Source organism: Zosterops lateralis (genome assembly GCF_965231275.1).
Source record: "Zosterops lateralis genome assembly, chromosome: 1".
Lineage (NCBI taxonomy): Eukaryota > Metazoa > Chordata > Aves > Passeriformes > Zosteropidae > Zosterops > Zosterops lateralis.
The window spans coordinates 19,563,197-19,586,605 of record NC_139762.1 but is presented as its reverse complement, the minus strand read 5'-3'; the positions used below and the strand labels follow the sequence as shown (position 1 = coordinate 19,586,605).

General features: G+C 35.5%; 1 protein-coding gene across 1 annotated transcript in view; it reads right to left on the bottom strand.

Annotated features, from left to right (window-relative positions):
- DNAJC1 (DnaJ heat shock protein family (Hsp40) member C1) overlaps positions 1–23,409 on the bottom strand; it is a gene marked incomplete at its 5' end in the record, with an annotated part of 110,343 nt that overhangs the window by 38,442 nt on the left and 48,492 nt on the right. The window contains 2 exons of the mRNA XM_083884790.1: positions 5,889–6,055; positions 15,692–15,782. Of these exons, the coding sequence (XP_083740916.1) occupies positions 5,889–6,055; positions 15,692–15,782 (258 nt within the window). The remainder of the gene's footprint in view (positions 1–5,888; positions 6,056–15,691; positions 15,783–23,409) is intronic.

The following is a 23,409-nucleotide window of genomic DNA, read 5'->3' as shown; positions in this document are numbered from 1 at the left end:
GGATGTTTAGCCTGGAGAACAGGAGGCTCAAGGTAGATCAGATAACAAGCACTAGGACAAGAGAAAATGGCCTCAAATTGCACCAGAGGAGTTTTAGATTGGATAATAGGAAAAAATTCTTCACTAAAAGAGTGGTACAGTATTGGAACAGGTTACTCAGGGAAGCAGTGGAATCACTATTCTTGGAAGTTTTCAAAAGACTCACAGATCTGGCACTTAGACATGGCTTAGTGGTGAACATGGTGGTGCTGAGCTGGACTAGATCTTGACAGGTCTTTTCAAACCTAAATGGTTCTATCATTCTAACTTATCAACATTTCATCACTGAAATTCTGTTACACCGAAGAAAAATACATAAATTGTTCCATACCTGTCCACCAACCTGGGACAGGAACCAAAGAAAATAGGTAGATTTAAGCAATTATTTTTAAAGTATGTATATAATTTTTCATTAATAGTAAGAACTCTAATGCAAATATACCAATGCAGGAGTAGCCTATGCAACATAACACAACATAACAACATAAACTGTAGAGTTGTTTTAACATGCAAACTCCAATATTCTGCTCAGGCTCAGTCTACAGTATTTGCAGTGACACTAAGGATAAAAAAAACACAGGAAAGTCTGACCTCTTAACACTTTCAGTAACACTCTAATGCAGATTTTATTTTATTTTTTTAGAATGAAGCATCTTTTCAGTAACACTACATTTTAAAGAGTTTGGTAATCGAATACTGAGATTTTTCACCTCAGGGTTACTAAATCCAATATGGCCCAGATCAATAATGACTCAAAGTCATCACCGTTTGATGAGAATTTGGAGCTCAGGTTAAAATGTATTATGAACTTAGACTAGCTCCAGTGAATAGCTTCATAACTGACACTAACATGTATGGTTGCTGGCAGCCTCAATACAGAGCCTTAAATTTGCTGGGAACACAGAGATATTTACTTTCTGGACCTACAGCAATCCTTCTGAGTCAGGATTAAGGCCCAGTAGCTCACACTATGAGAAATCTCAGACTGCTTATTTGTACCTGTACCAAGAATAAAAGAGCATTAGAATCCAGATGCACTTTTCAAATAGCGTATTTGCTTCATTGCTTAGAAAGAGAAAATAAATTATTTCAAAACTAGATGACCTCAGGCTGCACACCAGAACACAGAATAACCTTTCCCCTCAAACACCAATTTATTAAAACATCTGGTTTACACAACATCTTAATCCTGCTAAGATACAAACTGCTTGCTTAAGAAATTAACATTTTTTAAAAGCCTGGAAACTGTATTCAGGTAATCCATCATATGACATCTGATTAGAACAAGCACCACATTATTTGCTACAAAAGAAAAAGCATACTCGAATTTCAAAGCAGCACAGATGTGGGAAGATCCAAGGCAGAAGAGAGCAGGTGGCAGGCTAGCTGGCAATTACAAAACGTACAAGGTTATAAAATGACTAAGACCTAATTGTCAAATCTATACATTTTAAGCTAACAAAATAGTAATTTAGCATTTGTATAGCATCTTGCCTTTTAATGTTAGAAAGCAGAGAGCTCTCTTCTGTACATTTAAAGTTATATCGCTGTTCCACAGCCAGCTTTCAAATAAAATCTTCATGATTAAAAAGCTCGGTCAGTTATCAATATCCTATACCTGAAACACAGTGCTTTGATGGCCTAGGCTGAGAAAAGCAAAAGCACAAAATGCATTTTAACCAGAAAGGAGTTCAGCACCAGAATGATCATGTCCACAGTTCAATAATTAAGAAAAAATGGTAACTACCATGTTTCCAGCATCTACAATAAACTGTGTAAAAACAATGCTTATTTATACTTATGTACCCTTTTATTTCACAGTATTTCTACTAATTCTAATTTAAAGGTTAACAGTGTATCAAATACAAGTGATGAATGCTAAGTTTCCCATGCTCTGTGCACAAAAATAGTTTTACTAGTCCTGCTTTAGTAAAATCAAGCCAGGTGCTCCTGCAATATCAAAAACACCCAAATGCCAAGAAGTGCCGCAGGATAACATGAAAAAAAAACTAATGAGAAACATCATTTTGTATCCATACATCTGGTCCAGCTGGAAGGGATCAGGCACTGTCTTTCTCCACCTTTATCTCCTCTTTACAGAGCAAGCAAATATCTAAAGGTCAAAAATATTCACCAGTCATTGAGACAGAACTTGGAACTCTATCTTCATAGATTAATGAGTCAAATAATTATATGAAATGGAGATTCCAGTAGAGACAATGAGGAATCTGTAAACCAAAAGGAATTATAGTCCTACTCCCACTGAAGGCTGATAAATCTCCCAGTAATTTCTTAAGGGCCAAGATTTTCATGCAACAATATTCTTCACATAAGCAATGAACTCGCATGAAAACAACATGTGTTACAAATCACACAAAATCAAATCAGAACAAAGAGTATGAAGGAAATCCCACTGAGAGAAATGATTCATCAATAGCATGATTCCAAAAACAGTGAATACACATATTCTTGCATGAATATTTGCAGAAATGACTGAATAAGATCAGATGTAACAAAATATGTCCTCTAATAAGTTCCTTTTCTTTCTTCCAGCTCCACATAAGAGGTTGCTAAGCAGGGAAGTAAAGGGTTAAATGGCTACTAACTAATGCAATAGCGGCTTAACAACATACTCAGCCTACAAAATACTTCATCTCAAAGGAAGTTCATTCCCTCTAAATTTCCCTTAATTACTAATAAGCATACCTAGAATAAGTTTTCCAGTCACCTTTCAGTGAGATACAGGGAAAAAGAAAAATCAGAAATTGAGCTAAGTAAATTAAGATCTCAACAACCTGTAAGATCTTGCAGATCTTCTCCTTTTCAGAAACAGAGCACATTCAGTGATAAAACAAAAATAATCTTTGAAATAAACCTTTTCTTTGCTTGTTTTGAAGAGTTTTGTTGTTCAGTATGAGAAGAAGCTTTTAGCAATTCCTCTCATGTTCTTATTCACATGCAGTTTGCATGAATAGTACAGCCAGCACTATATGAATATGCAATTTAGTCCTAAGTGTATGATTTCCTACATAGCAAAAAAATCCTACAAAACCCTCTAGAGTCCCATACTGCATTTCCATGCTCTGAAATACAACTGAGTCAGCTCACACTATTTCAAACAGATCAAGTTCAAGAACAGGATAGATGGAAAGGTTTCAAAAATTATACAGGTAACATGCTCTTGGTATGTGCCTCCACCTACATGTGTTCCTAAATCTGAATTTAATAACCCAGGCTGAAAAGCAAATTGAGTATTTCTTTCTCTCTGAATTTATGAAAAGTAGTAAGTCATAATAAATTATTATAATTTTACCTAAAACAAAACTGGAATGGGCTGGAAAAGCATTATATCCCGTTATTTCCACACAGCTTCCCTTTTTTGTGGTTTAAAATTCCAACTATTTAACCTTCCCTCATAAATATGATTTTCTAAATTTACTTTTACTGTTGATCTAATCTTTTGTTAAGTATTCTCTTTTTTTATTTTGAAAAGTACAACAATTAAAACTATCCTAAAAAGGTACTAAAAGTGGATGGGTCACTGCTATACAGAAATACAAAAAAATTACCTCTCCGTTCTGCAATACTGATATTATCTATCTCCCAATAGCTTGCTTTCTTTTATTATTTCATTTAATTTTTCAGTTCTAACTAAAAAGTAACAACATGGCAGGACTAGGTCCTTATGGACATAAGCTCAGTGCATTCTCAAAGTTGGGCAGAAGAATAACTTCACAATGATATAAGCATATTTTCATCCAACTATGTAACCTTATGGAAAACATTCCTCTTTCTCCTTCCCTTGGTAGATTGTTTTACAATGCCTAAGAAGAAAGCTGGTTGTTTTTTTTTCTCCACAGCCTGTTCTTTATCTGCTTCAATACTTAAATCCTATGGAAGCAGTAATCAAAAAGAATAAATCACAAGGAAAAAACAAACTCAAAGTATTCAAAAAGAATAAATCAACCTAAGAACTGAACATAATCTTTCTACCAAATCAGGCACTTTGCACAGCTCAGCATTTCCAAAACACTAGTTCATGGTTTATAGGCACCTCCAAAGTACAAATATTAACAGTGCAGAGCAGCTGATGAGCAATATTAAATTACTGTAATTGTCTACACTCGGGATGCCAACAGCAGGGAAAGCAACTCCACTTCTTACCCCTGGAAGAATGACAAAGTCATGTACTACTCTATCAAGCCACTTTGATGTGGGCTGGTACACAGTCCACATCCCTGAGCTGCCACAGAAGACAAGGGAAAAAAGAAGCTAAAAGGCTTTTTTATGAGTGAAGAATGACAATCCCAAGAAAAAGTCTGATAGTAAAATTATTTATGACAGAGCAACTTTTTCCTAAAACAAGCAGAACTGAAAGGTGGACGTTACACACCACTTGGCTTCATGTCCATGCAAGAGGCAGAAGAGGTATACTGACCCTGTTCACATCCCTGATGTGATGAAAAATATGTATTTCTAAAATGGAAAATGTGTCAAATGACAGTTAGGAACAATTCATTTGTGGTACAACCATTTTCCCAGTGACCTTATTACAAACCATATGACACAGACCTTCTCCTGTTAGATACAAATGGCTCCTATAGGCTCCTAGAGCCAGTGATATATTCTCCATTTCTTTGTGCAGTTTAGGAATCTGTTTCCCTCCACAACTGTACTAAATGTTGATGTTGGTGTGATAACTTACTAGCTGTCAAGCAAAGGAAGCACAGCTCATCACAGTTTGTTCAGGTCAAACACTTTACCCAGACAGTATACCCACAAACTGCCTGGTTGCCCCTAAAAGGTTAATTCCTTTTGTAACAGAATATGATTTTAAAAATATACTAATTTACCAAAGCAATGAGAAACAATACTGGACATCCAGAAGGAAGTGTAGAAAATCAAGTTAGTTTTGTTGGGTACATCTGGAAGAATGGATCTACAACTAGTTCTCCTAGCAGTGTCTCTGAAGACACACTTTCTATATATTTTGTGAGGAGGTGTACATTTATTGTAACAGGCAACAGGCCCAGCCTTATTCAATTTCTGCATTTTCATGGAAATTCAAAGACAGACTCAATTTCTGCCAGAGGGGAAAATGAGTTTGAGGATCCAGATGATCAAGCATGCAACGAACTCAACTTCAAACACACCCTTCCAAGTAAGGCAGATTTTCAAGACAGCAGACTAATTTACAATGTTTATTCTCAGTTCCGACAGGAAAATTATACATTTTCAAGCTTGTATGATTTAATAAAATTTACCAGAACACAATTATATTAACTGCCACTAAGAACCCTTATCTCTGAGTAGAAAGAATCTTAACAATCGGCCTAAATTGAATTGTTAGAACTGTTCCATGCATCAGATAAAATGCACAAAGTACGTAATCAGTTCTATAATCAAAAGATAATACATCTGCATATTGCAAAGAGAAGGTTCTTCTTTCTCCTTTGCTTTTCTTTTAATAGAGAAGAATCTATTCTTGCAAGCAAAATGTTATTAACTGCAATTAAGAGAAAGAACCAAGCCTCATACAACTTGACAGCATTATGTTCTACTAATTTCTAGTGAACGAGGATAGTATTTATATTAGAAACCATAGAGAGCCTTCATATGGCTTAATCAACGACATCCTATTATAACAACATTTCCAGCATCATTACACAAATTACACTGAACATTAATATAATTTTTTCTGTTATATCTCTGCCAGACAATTAATGCTTCTCTACACTTTCATGGTACTATGAATATTGTGGTGGTATACACACAATATTCTCTTTTCCTGAGAGGCAAGCAAATGAATCAACATTTAAAATACATACCATGAAAGATTTTGAACCTACCTTTTTTTTCTGGGTTCTGTTCCTGCCTCCCAACCAATCATCCATCTGTTCCTCAATCTCTTCAATTGAAGCTCCATGATCATAAGATGGTATATATGCACTTGATTCCAGAGCTGTGTATACAGGGAATTCTAATTTTGGTTTCTTGACTTTAGGCTTCTTCTCTTCTATAGAAGAGTAAAAAAGAAAAAAAAGTAATGCTACTAGTACTGCATGCATGCATAAATTCAGAAGCAGGTTTAGCTCCGCAACTCTTCATCCTATCTTAAAATTTCCACTGAGGAAGTGGCTTCAATTTCTTTGTTAAAAAGAGAATCAGAGCTTTGCATAATAATTTTATTTTTATTAGAAGTAAATAGCAATGCAACCACTTAGCCCCTCTTCCATCTGAACTATGCCTGAAAGGGTCAGATGAGCTTTTGTTACTGCTACACCACTTGGCAAAGAAGATTAGTACAGGCAAAAGCACAGGAGCTGCTAAAAGATTCTGAAGTCCAGCTAGCTTCAGAGAAATTGGCAAAGGTAGAAAGGTGAATTTTAGACAATTCTGTACTACTTTATGGTCAGCTATGCTAAGTAGAAGCTTCTGAGTCAATAGATGGCTTCTCTATTCTCAGATTTCTCCAATCACAAATAGCTCTGTTCCAGCACTTACACATTTAGGAAGATTTAAATGTTGGACCTAATTTCTAACAATGACTACTCTTTTCTGCTCTCTCTGCCCTTGAAATGGTATTAAATGGGAGCAGCAAACTCATGGGAAAGGAAGGAAGGACCACAATAACCTCAACCCCAGCACCTTAAAATGCATCCACTATATAAGATGATCTCAAAAGCAAGATTTAAAACAGACAATTGAGAGAACTTTAGGAAAGACAAGAATATGAGGAGCAGAAAGAAGCCTGAACACTCAGAAAGCATCCAGAAACCTCAGGTGTGCCCAGTGGGACTCTTCAGTTTTTTCTTCTTGTTTTCAAAATATGCTGTATTAACAATGACTAAATGCTCCTGAACTGAAAGAGCTGATCTAATATTCCACTGCCATCAAGAGGGAAGTTCTACACTTGACTCCACCTTTTCACTTTCCACTGCATGCCTTTGTGCTCCTCTCTGCTATTGTGTTTCTATATTCACCCAATCACTCAGCAAACTACTTCAATTTACTAAGAAGTAGAAAACTACTCTTAATACTCAAACAAATAGAAAAGAATCCAAGTCATCTAAAGGCGGTGGGCAAGGAAAAGAAGAACCACACTTGTCTGATCAGCTTATCTGCCTTTGCAACCACGCCCTAATACTTCAGAGGAGAAAAATCTGGTTTTCATGGAAACCTTAAAAAACTTCCTAAAGAGGACAGAGGACTATTCCCGAGAGCAGAATTTCTTTTCCTAAAAGTATATGTGCAGAAACAGTACAGTGAAAAGACTGCAGATTTGACAAACCTTAGGAACTGAGTATTTAAGAAAACAATAGAGACAGAGAACTGTTTCAAGTTCAAAATTAACAGAATGAACCCAAAATGAACAGAAAAGTCATACAGATCTTGAAAGTTAACAGGACTAATGAGCTTTTAAACTTTTCACTGTTCAGAGTTTCACTGTATGTTGCTTAGAGACCTGTTTCTGAAAAGAATCTTTACTTGTCAAATTTCAATAAATTAAATATTAAGTTAAAATATGTATTTATATTTTTAGCATCCCTCTGTAGGGATGCATAGAAAATATAGTGAAATTATAGATACTCCTCAAAATTATGTGAAAATCCAAAAGTGTAATACCAGATTTGTCTCACTATGCAGATATCAGTAAAGATAACACAGGTACAATTTTTTTTGTCTATTTCAAAAGGTAAAATTTTATAATCGAATCGCATATATTAACTATTACCTCATTTTATCCCAAAACTGCCATGTATAACAGCTTCTAGAATCCCTTAAGATTTGTATGCATAAGTAACAATAGCTTTACCAACTATTTACTGCAAAATTGATACTGGCAAAAATATTTTAGGACGTTAACTTCAATGACAATTTTCACCACCTTATTTCAATCCCTCAGAACAATCGAGCACACAGTGTGTGTTCACTTGGAATTACATGGTGTGGAGACACTCCATGACAGTTGGCTTTTCCTGTATCTTGCACCCCATCAGCTACTGCTTATTAATTTTCCCTCTCAAAATATGCAAATAGTTAAAGCCTGAATGCTTCTATCCAACACCTAAAAATTAAGAGCATAGCCTGAAATAGGTCATGTAGGCTCTTGCTGTAGTTTTGGAAGTAATTCTGTAACTATTTCCAGAGGACACTGTGCTCCACTTTAAAATGAGGTATCAAAGACAGTATCTAGGCTTTCTTCAGGCAGTTAAGTGACAGAGGAAGACCTAACATAGATAAGACACCCTGCTGTTTGCTGACTATCAAAGGAATGAGAAATCCCACCTAGAGAAGATGGCTGTACAACCTCAAACAAGCACTCAACCAGAATTAAAAAAACCTTATCTCTACTGTCTCCCATGCATATACAAAAAGATGAAGGAGTTCAGCATACCTCTTGATACCACAATGGCTGTCATATTGAATTAAAAAAAAAAAAAATAAATAGAATTGAAGTCACAGCACCTTTGACATAGGGCTCCCAATAACCCATCAAGAACAGTTTCAACTCAGAATTTTCAAAGCCACTTTTTAGAACAGGAAAGCACATAAAAGCAGTTTAATGGTAACATCTTAAAGGATTTTAGACAGAGGAAGTTCACAAGTTATGTTTAGCAGTATGAAGCCTCAACTTAAGGCAGGCAAGCACTGCTGCTATTTCAGGTGAATATGGAGAAAGCAAAACAGACCACTGGAACTATTTCACCAAAACAACAGATGGCCACAGGAGATACTCAAGAAGAAAACTGCCCTCTTTTCATGTTATCTTTTCACTAGCAGCAATTCAATTGGCAGCCTAAAAGACACTTCCGACCTGACCAGGCACTTTGCCCTGAAGAGAATATGGATCAGGTTTTCCAAGTACTAGAAGATGCCTAGACAGCTGAATCCTGTATCTGCTAAGGCTTGACAGACAGCCAGGAAGTTGGTGCAGCTGCCCACCAACATATCCTAAAGTAAGGATGTGTTTGATTGTGCTGACAGTAGTGACAACTGCAGCTGTGATTCAGTTTTGAAACACAAGTGTTCCCTTAATATTTAGTGTCATTTTCTAATGGTGGTGGTTTTAGGCCATCCACTATAACAGAACAAGCTTTAAAAATACATTTCTCTCCTCCAGTCTCAAATATTGTTTAAATATTGTTACTCACAAACCTAGTTAAAATGTAGGAAAAACATACCGAAAAGATTTCCTAGATTCCTCTCAGTTCTGTGACAGCGAGCATAGTGTCTGCTGAAGACCACAGAAGTCAGACTACAGTGCCCTATCTGGGCACCAATGTCCAGCAAACCTTCACTATAACCAGTTACTGGCACTTGTACAGCTAAACACAGAGGAGAGAAAACTATCTTGGTTAAGCAGTGCCTGACTTCAACAGGGTAAATTAAAAGCTTGCTCTCATTATTATTTTCTGGGAAGATTATGTGCTTTAATTGCCAAATTATAGAGTAGTAACTTTTTTAGTCTATTAAATAGAATTAAAAAAAAAAATGGAATTTATTTTTTTGTGTATATGGAATCCAAGATCATAAGCACAATGGAAATTGTTTGGTATTTACGAGTCCAATATCAACTGATCGGTGTTTTACAAGACCCTTAACTTTTAGAGAGTTCTAGTCCTTTTTAACAGAAGGAATTTTATAATTTCCTGAATTCATACTGCAAAAATACTAATTTTCTACAAGTATTTTCCACCTTTAGAATGATCAAGTTCTTTACCAAAAGAATAAAATCGACTGTGTATTTAGCAACTTAAGAATTAAAAAAAGAGAGACACAGCTATGTCTCCTCTGTTTGAACAGCATATAAACACACCTATCACTGGGATGCACAGACTTTACAGATAACAATTAGCTAACTCCCCTAAAGTACAAAATGTTATGTTTCTAAAGGCCTCCAACACTATTCCTTTACTGGCAATACATTTTACTAGTTTATGGTGCCATGATCTGGGTTTTGAAGTCTGATGAATTACTTGAACATAATCAGACACTTTTGATCTTCCTCATTAGTTCTTCCACCTTGTTAGTACACTAATTTTTTCATTGGCAGAATTAATAGTATCTAGGTAATGGTTATTTGCTTTAAGATACATCAACTGTCAGATAAGGAATCAGCTAGACTTTATGGATCAAGTGCCATGTAATAAAACGGTGATGCTTTTTCCATAACAAGTATCAGAGGTCCTGTATTTGAAAGTTTTCAGAAATATTTATATTGATTTTACACATTAGCTGATCTAAACGCAAAGAACTCAGAGAATTTTTTCACAAAAAAAAGAGCTACTGCTTCATACAGGAAGAAATAAAACCAAAACTAAGCACTGAAATTCTGTAAACAAATTTTGACACATCGAGTTGTAGCTCCCTCTCTCTGGAAGGCTTCTAAGTTTTAAGCATGAACAAGAATTCACAGAAAATACAGTAAAAAAAAGACAGGGATATCTGGAAAATGAAAGGGACAAATTGCCTGATATCTCATGCATTAGTAAGCAAGAAATACGACCACACAAAAAGGTAGGCAGCAAACATATTTTTGGCATATTGGTAAGACAAGTGCACTGAGATCTTTTTTCCACACAGTTCACTTACCTATGCAGCTATGAAAGACAACCAAAGCATTTGTAGCATTAAAATTTGTTGAAAACATGACAAGAGAAAATGTTACATGTTACAGTAACACAGACTGAACACAAAGAACCCAGAAGTCTGGAAAAAAATTGTACTAAGGTTTTGACAGTCTATTGAAAAAATGGAGCAAATTATGTTCAATACCAATGCAAATATGGGGCTTAACAAAAGCTTATGCACATATGCTTAAAAAAGTACACATTTCTATACTCAAAGTCAATAGGATTATATGAATATATCAAGAATTAGAGACAGCTATATACATCTCCTGCACCGGGACATACAAGCTAATTTTCTTTTGAGCAAACCAACTAAAGACACACACATTCAGGGATGAATGCACCTCAGCTACAAAAAACTTCTCATAAGCTACACCTTTTGATGACTTTTTCTTTGAATCTTTTTTTCCCTTCCCAAAACTTCCAATTTCCCCAAAACACAAAAGGATTAGAAACAAGGCTCCAATACTTGACAACAAGCACACAATGAAGCATGCATGACTCTCTCAAATGAGCCTCATGCATTATATTTTTGCAGAATATTTTCCATGAAGTCTAAACCAAGTTTTGCAGGGAGAGTCATCATAGAAGCCTAGTTGAAACAACTGGGAAAAACACACAAGCTTGAAAGTTCAAAACTCTTTCAGCAGGCCTGCCAAAACAATCAGTGAAATGGATGATACATAGTTTGCCATAATTAGGCTTCAGAGATAACAATTAAGTGATCAGAACATTCACACCCACACCAACCAAAAAAGCATGCATTGCATAAATTAATTCTCTCTGAACCTGCCTGTCAGCAAATCATTACTGAGCAGCCATGTCAACACTGCATTTTGGCAGAGATTAATACTAAACACAATTACCCAAGATATTTATCAAATATTTGGAAGTAAAACAGAAGTAACCTTCAGTATAGTGCTAGATTAAATAAATTTGGTCCAAATGGTTTACAGTGAAGAGGAAATAAGAAGTAGGAACATGGACTGGTTGGTAGTCTGGGTTACAGACTACCTAAGGGCCTTATGCCACATCTGCACTCAGAAGGGACTTTGGGCAAGGAACCATTGATATCAGGGCTTGCAGTTATGGCGGACAAGCAATCTGAAATGAGCTATCAGAGCAATGGGAATTAACATAACCTGTGATTCTGTAATAACCACAGAAGAAATATGATTTTATAATCAGAAGATGACAAACTGTAGAACTTTATATACCAACCCAGGGCCCAATACTTCTAGATACATTGCAAAACTAAATTGAGTACAGAAGATCCACAGAAATTGAGGGCTCAAGAAAAGCTTTATATAAAGAAAACCTGCAGATAAATTAAAAACTTCTAAGGCACAGACATGCTAATAATGAACAACCTAAAGCTAAAGCTGGAGAAATTCATGCTGAAATTAGGATATAACTATATAATAACAAAATTATTTATCTGAATAAAGCGTGAAGAACAGAAGGCATCTCAAGGTTTACTGATCAATGTTGTATCTAGAGTAACAAGGAAGCACAAAGCTGAAGTGCACCACTGGTACAAGTGAAACAAGACAAGTCAGGAGAAACAGTATTTTTCACTGATTTTCTCCTATAAGAGTCTGAAAAAAACCTCATTATACTAAATGACCTAATGATGTCTCCTATCCCTAGGTTTCATGAAACAATATAAAAAGCTACTCAAGCAGCATGCTGTATTCCAAGCTGTCAGGAAAGGGCAACCAACCAAGCCTAACCAAACCGGATCAAATATATTAAAGGTTTCACTAACAGCTCTGGATGTTTGGTGGTAGGCACTTGGGTAAGAGTGCTGTAAGACCCTATGGAGAGGCATAACTACCACTTCATAAAAAACTGACACAGAAAGGGAGCTCATCAAGCAGCCATAGGGCTCGTAATTTCATACTTCAGTTAAAGCTCGAATGATGGGGCTAAGGAAAAAGCAGAAAAACCCACATACTATTTAACATGGTTTATAACTAGAAACAAAACAGTTTCCTGCCATAGAATGTTCTAGATGCCTTGTACATCATGGCAAGAATTCTGGATTTACAATGCAAATATATTTTGTACCTGGGATGCCAGTGAAGAGTTCACCTGCCATTCTTAGCAGGCACCATTTTTTTAAAAAGGCGTATTTAAAAAAAAAATTTAAGTTTCCATACTGAATATCAGGGAAAACAAACTAAGAAGAATGGAAAGTAAGACAACTGCCAAGGCTAAGTATAACGAAAGAAAACTAGATGTGTTTCTCCCCCAAACTGGACTCCAGGCAAAACCAGCTTGAGAGCTGCTAGAATTTGTCCTGATAACTAATCAAACCTTGAAATTTAATTTTAAAAACTGAGTGATCTGTCCTGATTGTATTCTTATGTAATCTTAGTTTAACAATGCCTATTCAGTGCAGCTAATACTTACTGTACTTTATATCCCATGACTATGAGAAACAGGGCTATCCATTGTGAAAGAACCATTCCCTGATGTAGGGATCACACATGTGACACGACAGGACAGGGAGAAATTGGAACAAAGTTTATTAATTAAAGCACTTCCATTAAAAGTAAAACTTTGTGTTCTTACATCTAAATGTGAAAAATGCATCAGAAAATGTAACCGTTTCTACCATTTCTACTTTTGTCCCTAAAATACACAGCTCTCTGTAATTCCTACAAAACCATACTTCCTAGAAACCTAAAATTATATTGTAAGTTGATCTATTTTTGTAAGGTAAAGTTGCTATATTTTATTAAGGTAGTAATGACAGTTTTGGATGGATTAAGAAGTGCTGCAAAAGTGCCAGAAAAAGAAATCAAAACTGCATAATATTGGCTTACCAAGAAATTATTTTTTCACACTCCTTCCTAGAAATAGAACTATAATGATATCTCAATACTGTCCTCTCTTTCCTGTTTAGCAAAGTATATTTTCCTCCTGCAGTACCCTACTCTGGTTTTAGTTCAAGATGCCTACAGAATACTGCACAGTTTCAGCAGAAAGCAGACAGACAAGAAGGCAAACTAGCAATTAGGGCATGAAAAAACAAGCACTGTAAAACAGCTATGGCTAATCAGCATGAGATATGTTTACTCAATTAAATAGATGGAACCTTTATTATGACCTTGCATCCCAGGGATAGTGTCTAAAATTAAGAAGAATGGAGGCAAACAAAATGCACATTTGGTGATTTACAACCTTTCTATGCTAATTGTGATGTGACAATACAGAGCAACATAATGAAATAAGGAAATTTAGCAGATGCTTTGCATGCAAGCTTCAGGAAATATGATATAATTTTTTTGCTTACAGTAACATGGATGCATCTCTTGTTCCTCTCTCGGGAGTCTTACTTATTAGAAAAAAAGGTAACTGACAGCTCATTCTGCTGCCCAGCTATAGCACTGCTATGGCTGACCAAATAGTTCCATGCCAAATCTCAAACTCTGCTAATTACAGGGGGTGATTCTCAGTCCTCCTTGATCCCTGCCAGCAAGCTTAGGAGGGGAGGGCAGGATGCCAGTCAGTGAGACTGCTGAGGACTGGCCCCTGCCCACACGAGTGACACTGGGTCACCAGGCAGACACGGGAGTCACACTATGGTGCACCAGCGTGTGACAGGGGACAGGGTGGTGGTATCGTGAGAGGTCAGGGAAGTACTGGAAGGCCAAACTAGCCAAACTTGTGCCAAACAGTGCAGGACTGGGCACTGCTACTGGGGGTAACAACAAAAAAAGTGACTCTTGCAAGACACCTGGCAGTGGGGAAGTACTTAAAAGTTCACCTGTGGCTGTTCAGTGACACAGGAATGTGCACACTATGATTTTAATAACTTTATATTTTCATTTGCACTTCTGTTTTCTAAAACTAGTCCTTTTAAAACAGCAGTTCACAGATTTCAATGAGGAATGCATGCCAGCTATTTTGAACAATGGTAATACATTACTATCTGACAATTTAACAGGTTTTTAATAACCCAAGTCAAGACCCTTTTCAGGGACCATTTTGTGGTAGGTATCTCAAACATAATGGCAGGCCTTCCTAACAAGCATTAAATGCACTATTTTCCTAGATTTGGCCTGGGTCCATGATGCTCACTGAGATGCTGAATGTTATCCATTTTCCCAAAATAGATTCAGCTACAGATAAGTTGTGAAGTATTGCTGGAACTGGATCACTTCACTGATTTTACAAAATTAAGCTATTTTGTAAATATAAACAATGCAGCTGTATTTTAAGTACCTAAAGGATTATGCTTACTCCAAGCTACTAAATTATCACAAAGCACTCAATGCACTTGTCAGACTAAAGGAACTTAAAAGCATGCACTTAAGTACAGTAAATAAAGCAAGCACGCACATACAAACATGGACAAAAAACTGTTAAAATTGTCTTCAGAAGACGGTAGGTTTAATCATTCTCAAAAGCACATAACTAAAAGAAGAAAAGAAAAAGTCACCTATAATTATTCTGAATATTTTATTAAAGGAAACGTTAATTACCTTCTCTGGTCTTTTATAAGAGTATACAAAGTTTTAAGCATTTATTTCAACAATAGCATGAATCCATCTCTGAAGTCTGCATCCATGCTTTTGGAAATTCAAATTATTGTCACTATCACAAAAAAGTTCAATATGCACAAAAGAATTATTAACCACATAATTATTATTTTTTTACAAACAACAAGAAAACAAGAATACAAAAAACCTCAAAAACTTCTGAAAATGCATAGTACATTTGAGATCTTCCCCTCATTAAAGGGGAAGATCTCCAATAAAAAAAGCAACATTTCTAGCAAGGTATGTTCCTCTTGCTACAATCTAACTGACCACTTGAGTTATGTTTCTATAGGAACAAACCAGCAAACCTACTGCAAAATTAGCCACGAAATTAAAAGCTTATTTAAATTTAACAGCAGTAGATATAAAGCACATATTTTAGAAGACTAGAAAAATGTTCAAATACATCCAATGGAGAAGGTATATTGTATTACATCTTTGTTTATTAAGACAGTGGTAAAAACTCACTCTGAAGGGTTTCAAGTTCAGCCTTAGCCAGGGCATCTTCTTTCGCCTTCATTTTTGTTTCTTTATATTCTATATATAATTGTCTGGCATCCTTTAAGAAAATGTTGCAATGGCATTAGCATCCTTATACAAACAAGCAATGGCTCTGTTTAAAGTTCTCACTTAACCTCACCAAAAAAAAAAAAAAAAAAAAAAAAAAAAAGAGATATTTGTTTCCTGGAGTTACAGCAATTTTCAGTCTATAATATAGAATTTGTGTAATAATGGCTCAAATATAATAGCATTGATATTATAGACTACGATGCTCATTGACAACCTGAAAAGCAAAATGGTTAGAGAAACTACCTACAGCTTTGCAGAGACCATACACCCACTTTGGTCAAATCAGCAATCTGGAAGTTCAAGGGAGAAAGAGATGTTTTTAATTAGTAGTGTGTGCAGGGACAAAAGCAACTGCTAGGCACCAATCACCTTAATGGGAGCTCATTAAGGTAACACTAACTGCATGTGCCAACTTGTTCCCCCCTCTTTTTTTTAACCAACTTCTACATTGCTATTGAAGTGTTGAAAATATACTTTTTTTTTTTTTTCTCCAAGGATTAGATTCTAATCTGAAATCTATAAAGCAAATGTACATATATAGCTAGGAGTCCTGTCACACATAACCACAATAAGGTATACCTTTCCAAAATCTGATGAATCAGTAATTATAGATTTCCAGTATGAACAACCAGATAGCTGAAGTAAGAAATATGGAGAGTTTTCTTACTCTCACCAGTTTAAGAGATTTCTATAATCAATTCAAAAACAAGGAATCCATAATAGAAATGCTGAAATAGAGAAATTGTTATTTATCAAGCATGCAGAATGTCTATTGTATTACATAAACATTAATTACAGTATTAGATAGATCTAATCTTAGATATTTTTACACAAAAATACTTTTTGGTGTTATTACACTAACAGCACCGCTTTTTACAGATACAAAGTGTAACTTAAATTTGAATGCAGAATGCACTATAAAATGGTAGTAAATATTTTTTTATAATTTTAACTGTATTTAAATCAAACCTGGTATCATCAACATGAAATAAGACACCTTACGAAATCTTGAAAAGAAAAATCTGAGCTAAGCAAGTCATTATTGCTGACTCTAATGATAGAAATCATTCCATTCTCCATGCAAAGATACAACAGTTGTTCTTCTTGTTACACCTGCATTTACCCTTTCAAAGCTACTTGAAGCAGGTTGGAAAGCACACGATGGGAATTGTGAGATAGGGATTGTGACCAAGCTCTGAGCAGAACTTTGTAGGAGTTTAGAGACATCTCATAGACACAGGTCAGCATGCTTTAAGAACAACTCTGACAAATTCCCACAAAAAATCAGTAAAGTTCCACCTCCTTCCAAAATACCTCTTCTTACTCTCTCTTTTTTTTTTTTTCTTTTCAACTGGGTTCAAGAAATAGAAAGTTATATTTTTTGCCAGTTTTATGTAGGAAATCTCTGCACAAAAAAGTAATTTTAAAGGGTTTACGTAACTTTTTGCTTCTGGAACGTAACAGAAGAGAGCATCTCACATGCTAATAGTTTTAGAATTGGGGAAAAGGGGTATTTTTAAGTAGAGTTGTGGCTAAAAAAAGTATAATTACAGGAAGACTAGCATTAATAGCAGACATGTAGGCTTTGAGGAGACATATTTGAATTACAAAATTAAATGGTTCTCTTTCTGGTTTACCTGAAATTAGAATTCCCTACCACACTCTAAACTTTCCTTATACTCTCAAGTTTTGGCCTTCTTGCAAAATTAGGAAACAGATGCAGCCATGAATGCAATAGTTCATTTCTGCTGAGTTTGAGACATTTGGGTTGCGTGGCATACACAGGACTCAGACTTATGGATATCCCAAAAACGATTTTGTTTAAGGCTATGATTTCAAAATGGCTACAATTAACTGGCATTTAAATTTAACCCATTTGACACTGAAAGCCAATATTTGATGCTAAATTCGGGTGTAAAATCCATTATTGCTTGTGGGATCTCCAGACAGCAGGCACTAGGGGGTAACTGTCAATCTCACCAGCACGTCAATCACAGAACAATTGGAAATGTGGCTCAGATGAAAATGAGACACAATAGCTGAACAACAAAGAAAACTAGTCAGAAGCACGTAAATGAAATTTGGTAGTATTGTTGCTTTTTAGATATAGAATGGATTATCACTACAAATGGAGTAATATGCAGGTAACAAAGGCAGCATCAGTCTTTCATCTTATCAGTAAGACTATTATGGCTAGTACCATAATAACAAAAAAAAGGGGAAACTGCACATTTTGAAGCATACACAAATGTATACATGTAAAGAATAGCAAAGAAAAACAAAAACAACTAAAGGCTTTACTCAAATGGATTTTGAAGATTTGAAAATCAAATCCTTCTCACAAAAAAAAAAAAAAAAAAAGAAAAAAAGAAAAAAAAAAGGCTCTACAGGTTGTAAAGAAAAATTAAAATGCATACTTGAGTAAAGACTTTAACCACAGACACAAATTTTATGCATATCAGACCTTATAAGACAAAATGAAAAAACACTGGAAAACCATTTAACATAGAAGTTTTTTGAAGAAAACTTCTGCCTTAATGTAAATAAGCCCCTTTCAATTTATTCTTCATTAGCTTTCAATCAGTCTAAACAGGAATATTTGATTTCAAGAATATTCAGTTTTGGTAGTGTAAGTATTTCAAAATAGATTTATGCTCAGATTTTTTTACTTTTCCAAAGTGATACATTTAAGCAGTCATTTTGTCTCAATACAAGCATTTTAGGACCCTAAAGACACTGACAATCTCTCCCAATCTAATGCTCCTTCCCCAGGATTCAGTAACAATTTTATAGCTCAAAACATCAACATTTTATACTTAATGTATACTTCACCTTCAAGAGAAACAGACATAAGAAAAGCAGTATTTTTGTACTTCTGGGGTGGAAAGATACAGAGAAAAGAGACACAAATACAAAGTGGAAAGTTCTAACTAAAACCCCAGCTCACCTAATCAGAAATATGTTCTTATTTGCTGGAGTGTAAGAAGTTTTCAAAAAAAATCATCAAAACAAATACATTATTTCTTCTCACCATTACAGCAGCATAATATGTAATTAGTTAACCATAAAGAATAAAGAAGAAGGCTGATATATGCTGGTTTATTATGCTATAAATTCAAATAAATACTTTGCAAAAAGGAACAGAATGAAAAAAGAATGTATTGGAAATGCAAAATCCTGCTATCCTATTAGTATTTCTATGTGATTACCCTCACATTTTAATCATAAATAAGAAAGAAGAATACTGAAAAATTCTTGAAAGTATAGTTTCTCTCTTTATATCAGTATAATCTCATGTTATTAAATTGAGATTAAATTGAGATTGCCCAGAGAAAGCTGAGCCTGAGTCATGCAGAAATACAGAGATTCCTGTATATTGAACTTTCCAGGCTTTCTTTCCTTTGTTTTAGGGTTTGAGGTCTTGGTTGAGGTTTTAGATTTTCTTTTGTTTGTTGCTTTTAAATCAAGAGATACACTGTTTAGTCGAACTGTACTAATTCTGGAAGAAAAAACTTCCATTCTGAGTAAGACTCAGGCATTTCGGCTTCTCCTTGATTTTTGGGGAGGGTGATGAGGCTTTGTTGGTTTGTTTGCTTTGTGGTTTTGGGTTTTTGATGTTTGGGTATTTTCCCCTCCAGTAAAAATTAAATCCTCCTGGCTTTCTGGTCTACCTCAAAAGAAACTGGAGATTAAGAGAAAGCAAGCAGACAACTTGAAACAACTGCTGTGTGAGAACCTTCATTTCAGATTTTGTGATAGAAACACCTCACATTTTAGTTCTTTGGGTAAGGGACTGATATAAACAGAATTCACAGTTAACTGAAAACTTTCTCATAAGCATACTCAAAATCAATATACTGAAATAATTTTCTTGGGACTAATTTTTGTTACATGAACAACATAAATACTTTTATGGAGCTATTGAACCAATTTTTTGTCTCTTTCACCACAGTATTATTGTCTGCAATTTATATTAAAGAGAGGTAAATTAAATTTATTCCACCAGCTGACCTTCAATTTGTTATATCTATGCAATAAAAATTCCAACCATTACACCACAGCAAAAATACTCTTTGGATAGGTTTCTGAACTACTGCTACCAATGTGTTATGGTAAGAAACAGTGTTTAAAAAAGAGTTGAACATTATGATTTATACTTCTCTTTGGTATTTTTACCTCTTTGCTCAAAGGCAATCTAGTAAACAAATAGGAATTACATTACTTCCTCTTTAATAATCAAAAAATCATGCTTTGCCTGTAGAATAATCCCAGGTGTGGGGAGGCTCTTCAGCTGTGTACAGCCCGTGGGCAGTTGTGGCTGCTTCCCAAGCCTGGGTGCACCATGTGACCAGTGGCTGCACCACTGCAGCCTCTGCTGGGAATTCCACATGCCCAGTGGTGAGACAAAGGCAGCCAGAAAGGGAAACAGTGGTCAGGGCTGCAAGGCCTCTCTGGGACCCATTTCACACCCCATGAAGCCTCATACCACAGCATACCAGTAGCAACAATTGAGAGCCAGTATTGCCTCCCACACATGAGCTACTCACACTCATGTGGTAGGACACGTAGACTTATAGTAAGTGATATAAAGAAGTTGGCACAGCATAGCAGGCAATTAAAAGCAAATTTCTTTACTGTCTTACATTTATTTAAAACTTTTAGTATTTTTGCAGCACATTTTTCCTCCAGAGCCTCAAGCAGTACCCTGTTAGACACAAATTATTTTTGCTCACTTGCATACACCCAGAATACTTGTTTTACCATCCACTCTCCTCTGACCTGCTTCTAAGCTTCTAATTGACCTCAGGGTCAAGAGCTTCATCCTTACTTTGGTTCTCCCAACAGCTGCAAAATAGCAAGAAACAGAGCAAATGGGCAATCACTCGTGCCACACATCCTGCAATTGCTCGCTCCCCACAAATTATACCAACATTGGTGCTGTACAGTAAATTGGAACATGTCAAAACCCTCAAAACCCTGTAATGCTGGGAAATAGAAAGATATTTAACCTTACTGACTTGAATAAATCCTTTTTTAAAATAAGTATTTTTAAGGCATATGTTATTAAATGCAATAAATTTTGTTTCAATCTCACATCATTTTATACAAAGTCACACGTGAAGACAGAAACAACCCACAAATACATTTGCTGACCTAATCAAATCTTGCTTGGAAGCTAACCTGCCAAAGGAGATGCCCTGCTGGCAAAGCCTCTTGAGTTTAATGACACATTGCCAATCCTTTTAAGGCCAAAGCTGAACCATCTCTAAACAGGTGTTGAATTGTGATCACAGATTAAAAGAAAACCTGAGGAAAAAATGCCAATAAATTAAACACCTCTGGGTCACTAGTTTGAATCTATTCCAGACTACTAAATCAGCTACAGTAATTACCATCTGGTAGTCTACATAAAAATAAATTACTGGCTTTTTTGTTTTAATTCACTTTGTGCTACACAAAGGTCTTTATAAATACAAGTTTCAATTGCATTTGAAAGCTTTCTTGATAATCTCACTAGGTTATACCCAGTGCAACTATGTGCTGAGCTCAAACTGCCTTCTCATTACTGGTGAGCCACCAGTTCTCCCAGCAGCTCACTGCAAGGGTGTGTGCTCTACACCTACAGGATTACAGACAGAAGAAGGAAACTTTGTGTTTTTAATAAGAAACCATTTCTGTCAGAAACAAACAAAAATGCTTTCTGCTCCATTACCCTCAGGACAACAGCAGGCTCATAATTCACTTGGTGTAAAAATAAAGACATTCACTGCTAAACTTCACCACATCAGTGTGGAGGGAAAGTTGACAGGACCACTAAGAAACATGCCTATCTTCTGTTTTCTGAAGGAAAAAATTTGTAAAGAATAATTAAAAACATTTTTCAAAAAGACCACTTGTCTTAAGTTATATGTCCAAACATTAAAAAAAACTACCTTCTAGTCAGCTGGTTTTGGAATAAACTGCAATTTGCTTACAATAGTTCTCCCTCAAAACATAAGTACACTTAACTGTCTGGTCTGTATTACATATGCAATTTGAGCTGAAATTCTTGCACACTACATGTAGCTTGTTTATTTCATTCTAAGAAGAAATTTCAGTTTCAATAAGCATTTTAATTGAGTTTCTGAGGGTTCTCCCCCTCTTTTTTTTTTCTTTTTTTAAATACATTGCCTTTTTTCCAGGTCATTCTCACTAAAGCGTTAACTAAAATGGCCTTAGAAACAATTTTCATTCATTTTCTATTTTTTTCTTATCCTACATTACAAGAATTAAACTTGGTAATAGGGAATGTAATTTATACTCCACTTAATGTTTCTTTCACAGCACACATATTTGATTTATGATGCATTTTATGTATTTTTCTCCCTTTGCTTCTTCAGACAAACTTTTAAATGCTGTTTTCACTCCTAAATTTAACTAAACTCAATGTGTGGATATAAAAAACTATCTAGTTTCTCTCAAAATACAATTGTCAACAGTTAAAAAAACCTGCTCACTTTCTTAGTTTCTCTCATTCTCCTCTCACACATTTTTCTTCCAGTTTCTTGACATAAAATGCAGGCTACAATAAAATGGCATAGGCCATCACAAGGGCATGCAAACAAAGCATTTTTCTTCAGTGAAGGCCCATCTTAATTATTTTAAGTGCCTCCTTCTGAAATCTGACATTTTGAAGGAGGAATGGAAGTAAGAGAAAGACATTCAATTGGATAAATGAGAGCCAGGCATGAGCAGAAGCTCAGCAACCTGAATCCTCAGACACAGCTGTTGCAAGAATAATATTCACATTAACTATAGGGGGAGAGATGGATGGTAGGTAAAAAGAATTCAATACAAGAAGGGCTAAAAAGTTTTATTTATTGCTGTTGTTGTTTTGATGTTATGTTTGATTTGTTTTGAGGATTTTTTTTAATTAAGTCTCCTCTGAGGAAGAACTTGTGTCTGTTACAGGCAGGTGCTTGTTTCATTAGTTTGAGGAAACAGTTCAGCTGTTTTACTGGCAGGGCTTTGAAAAACTCAATGGCAGAGGAACATTCAGTTAAAAGCATTGCTAACTCTTCCACTTTCCTGTCCCAAACACAGTTCATTGAAATATGGATGCATTTTTAGAAGTTAATCTATGATTGGATTGGTTGCAGCTGAACAACAGATTTTGAAAACGATTTGTTGGCTCTTAAATGACTGGAGAAATAATTTAGATTAAAACGACAAAAATCTTTAGCATCCATCCCGATGCCAACCACTTGCAATACGACACTGTTACGACATGTAACAGTACTCAGTATCTGTAGGATCCTTCATCTTCTGCCTCAGTGATTTTAGTTATATTAAAAGCATTAAGTACCCTGAAATCTCAAGCTTATGTATCACTGAACAAAAAAAGCACTCAGATTTAAAACAGGACCTTTGTACCAGGTTATAGTATTACAAGTACAGATAACTTTTTGCTCCATGCTGGTCATTAAGGCAGATCTTGCCAAAATGTTAGGTATACATCAAAATCAAAAAGAACTCAGAGGTCTCTCTGTCAAGGTAGTTGCAACATACTAGGTATCTTTTCAACCGTCATTTCAGAACACAGCTCCTACATGAGATCACTGCTGCTCTTATGCTCT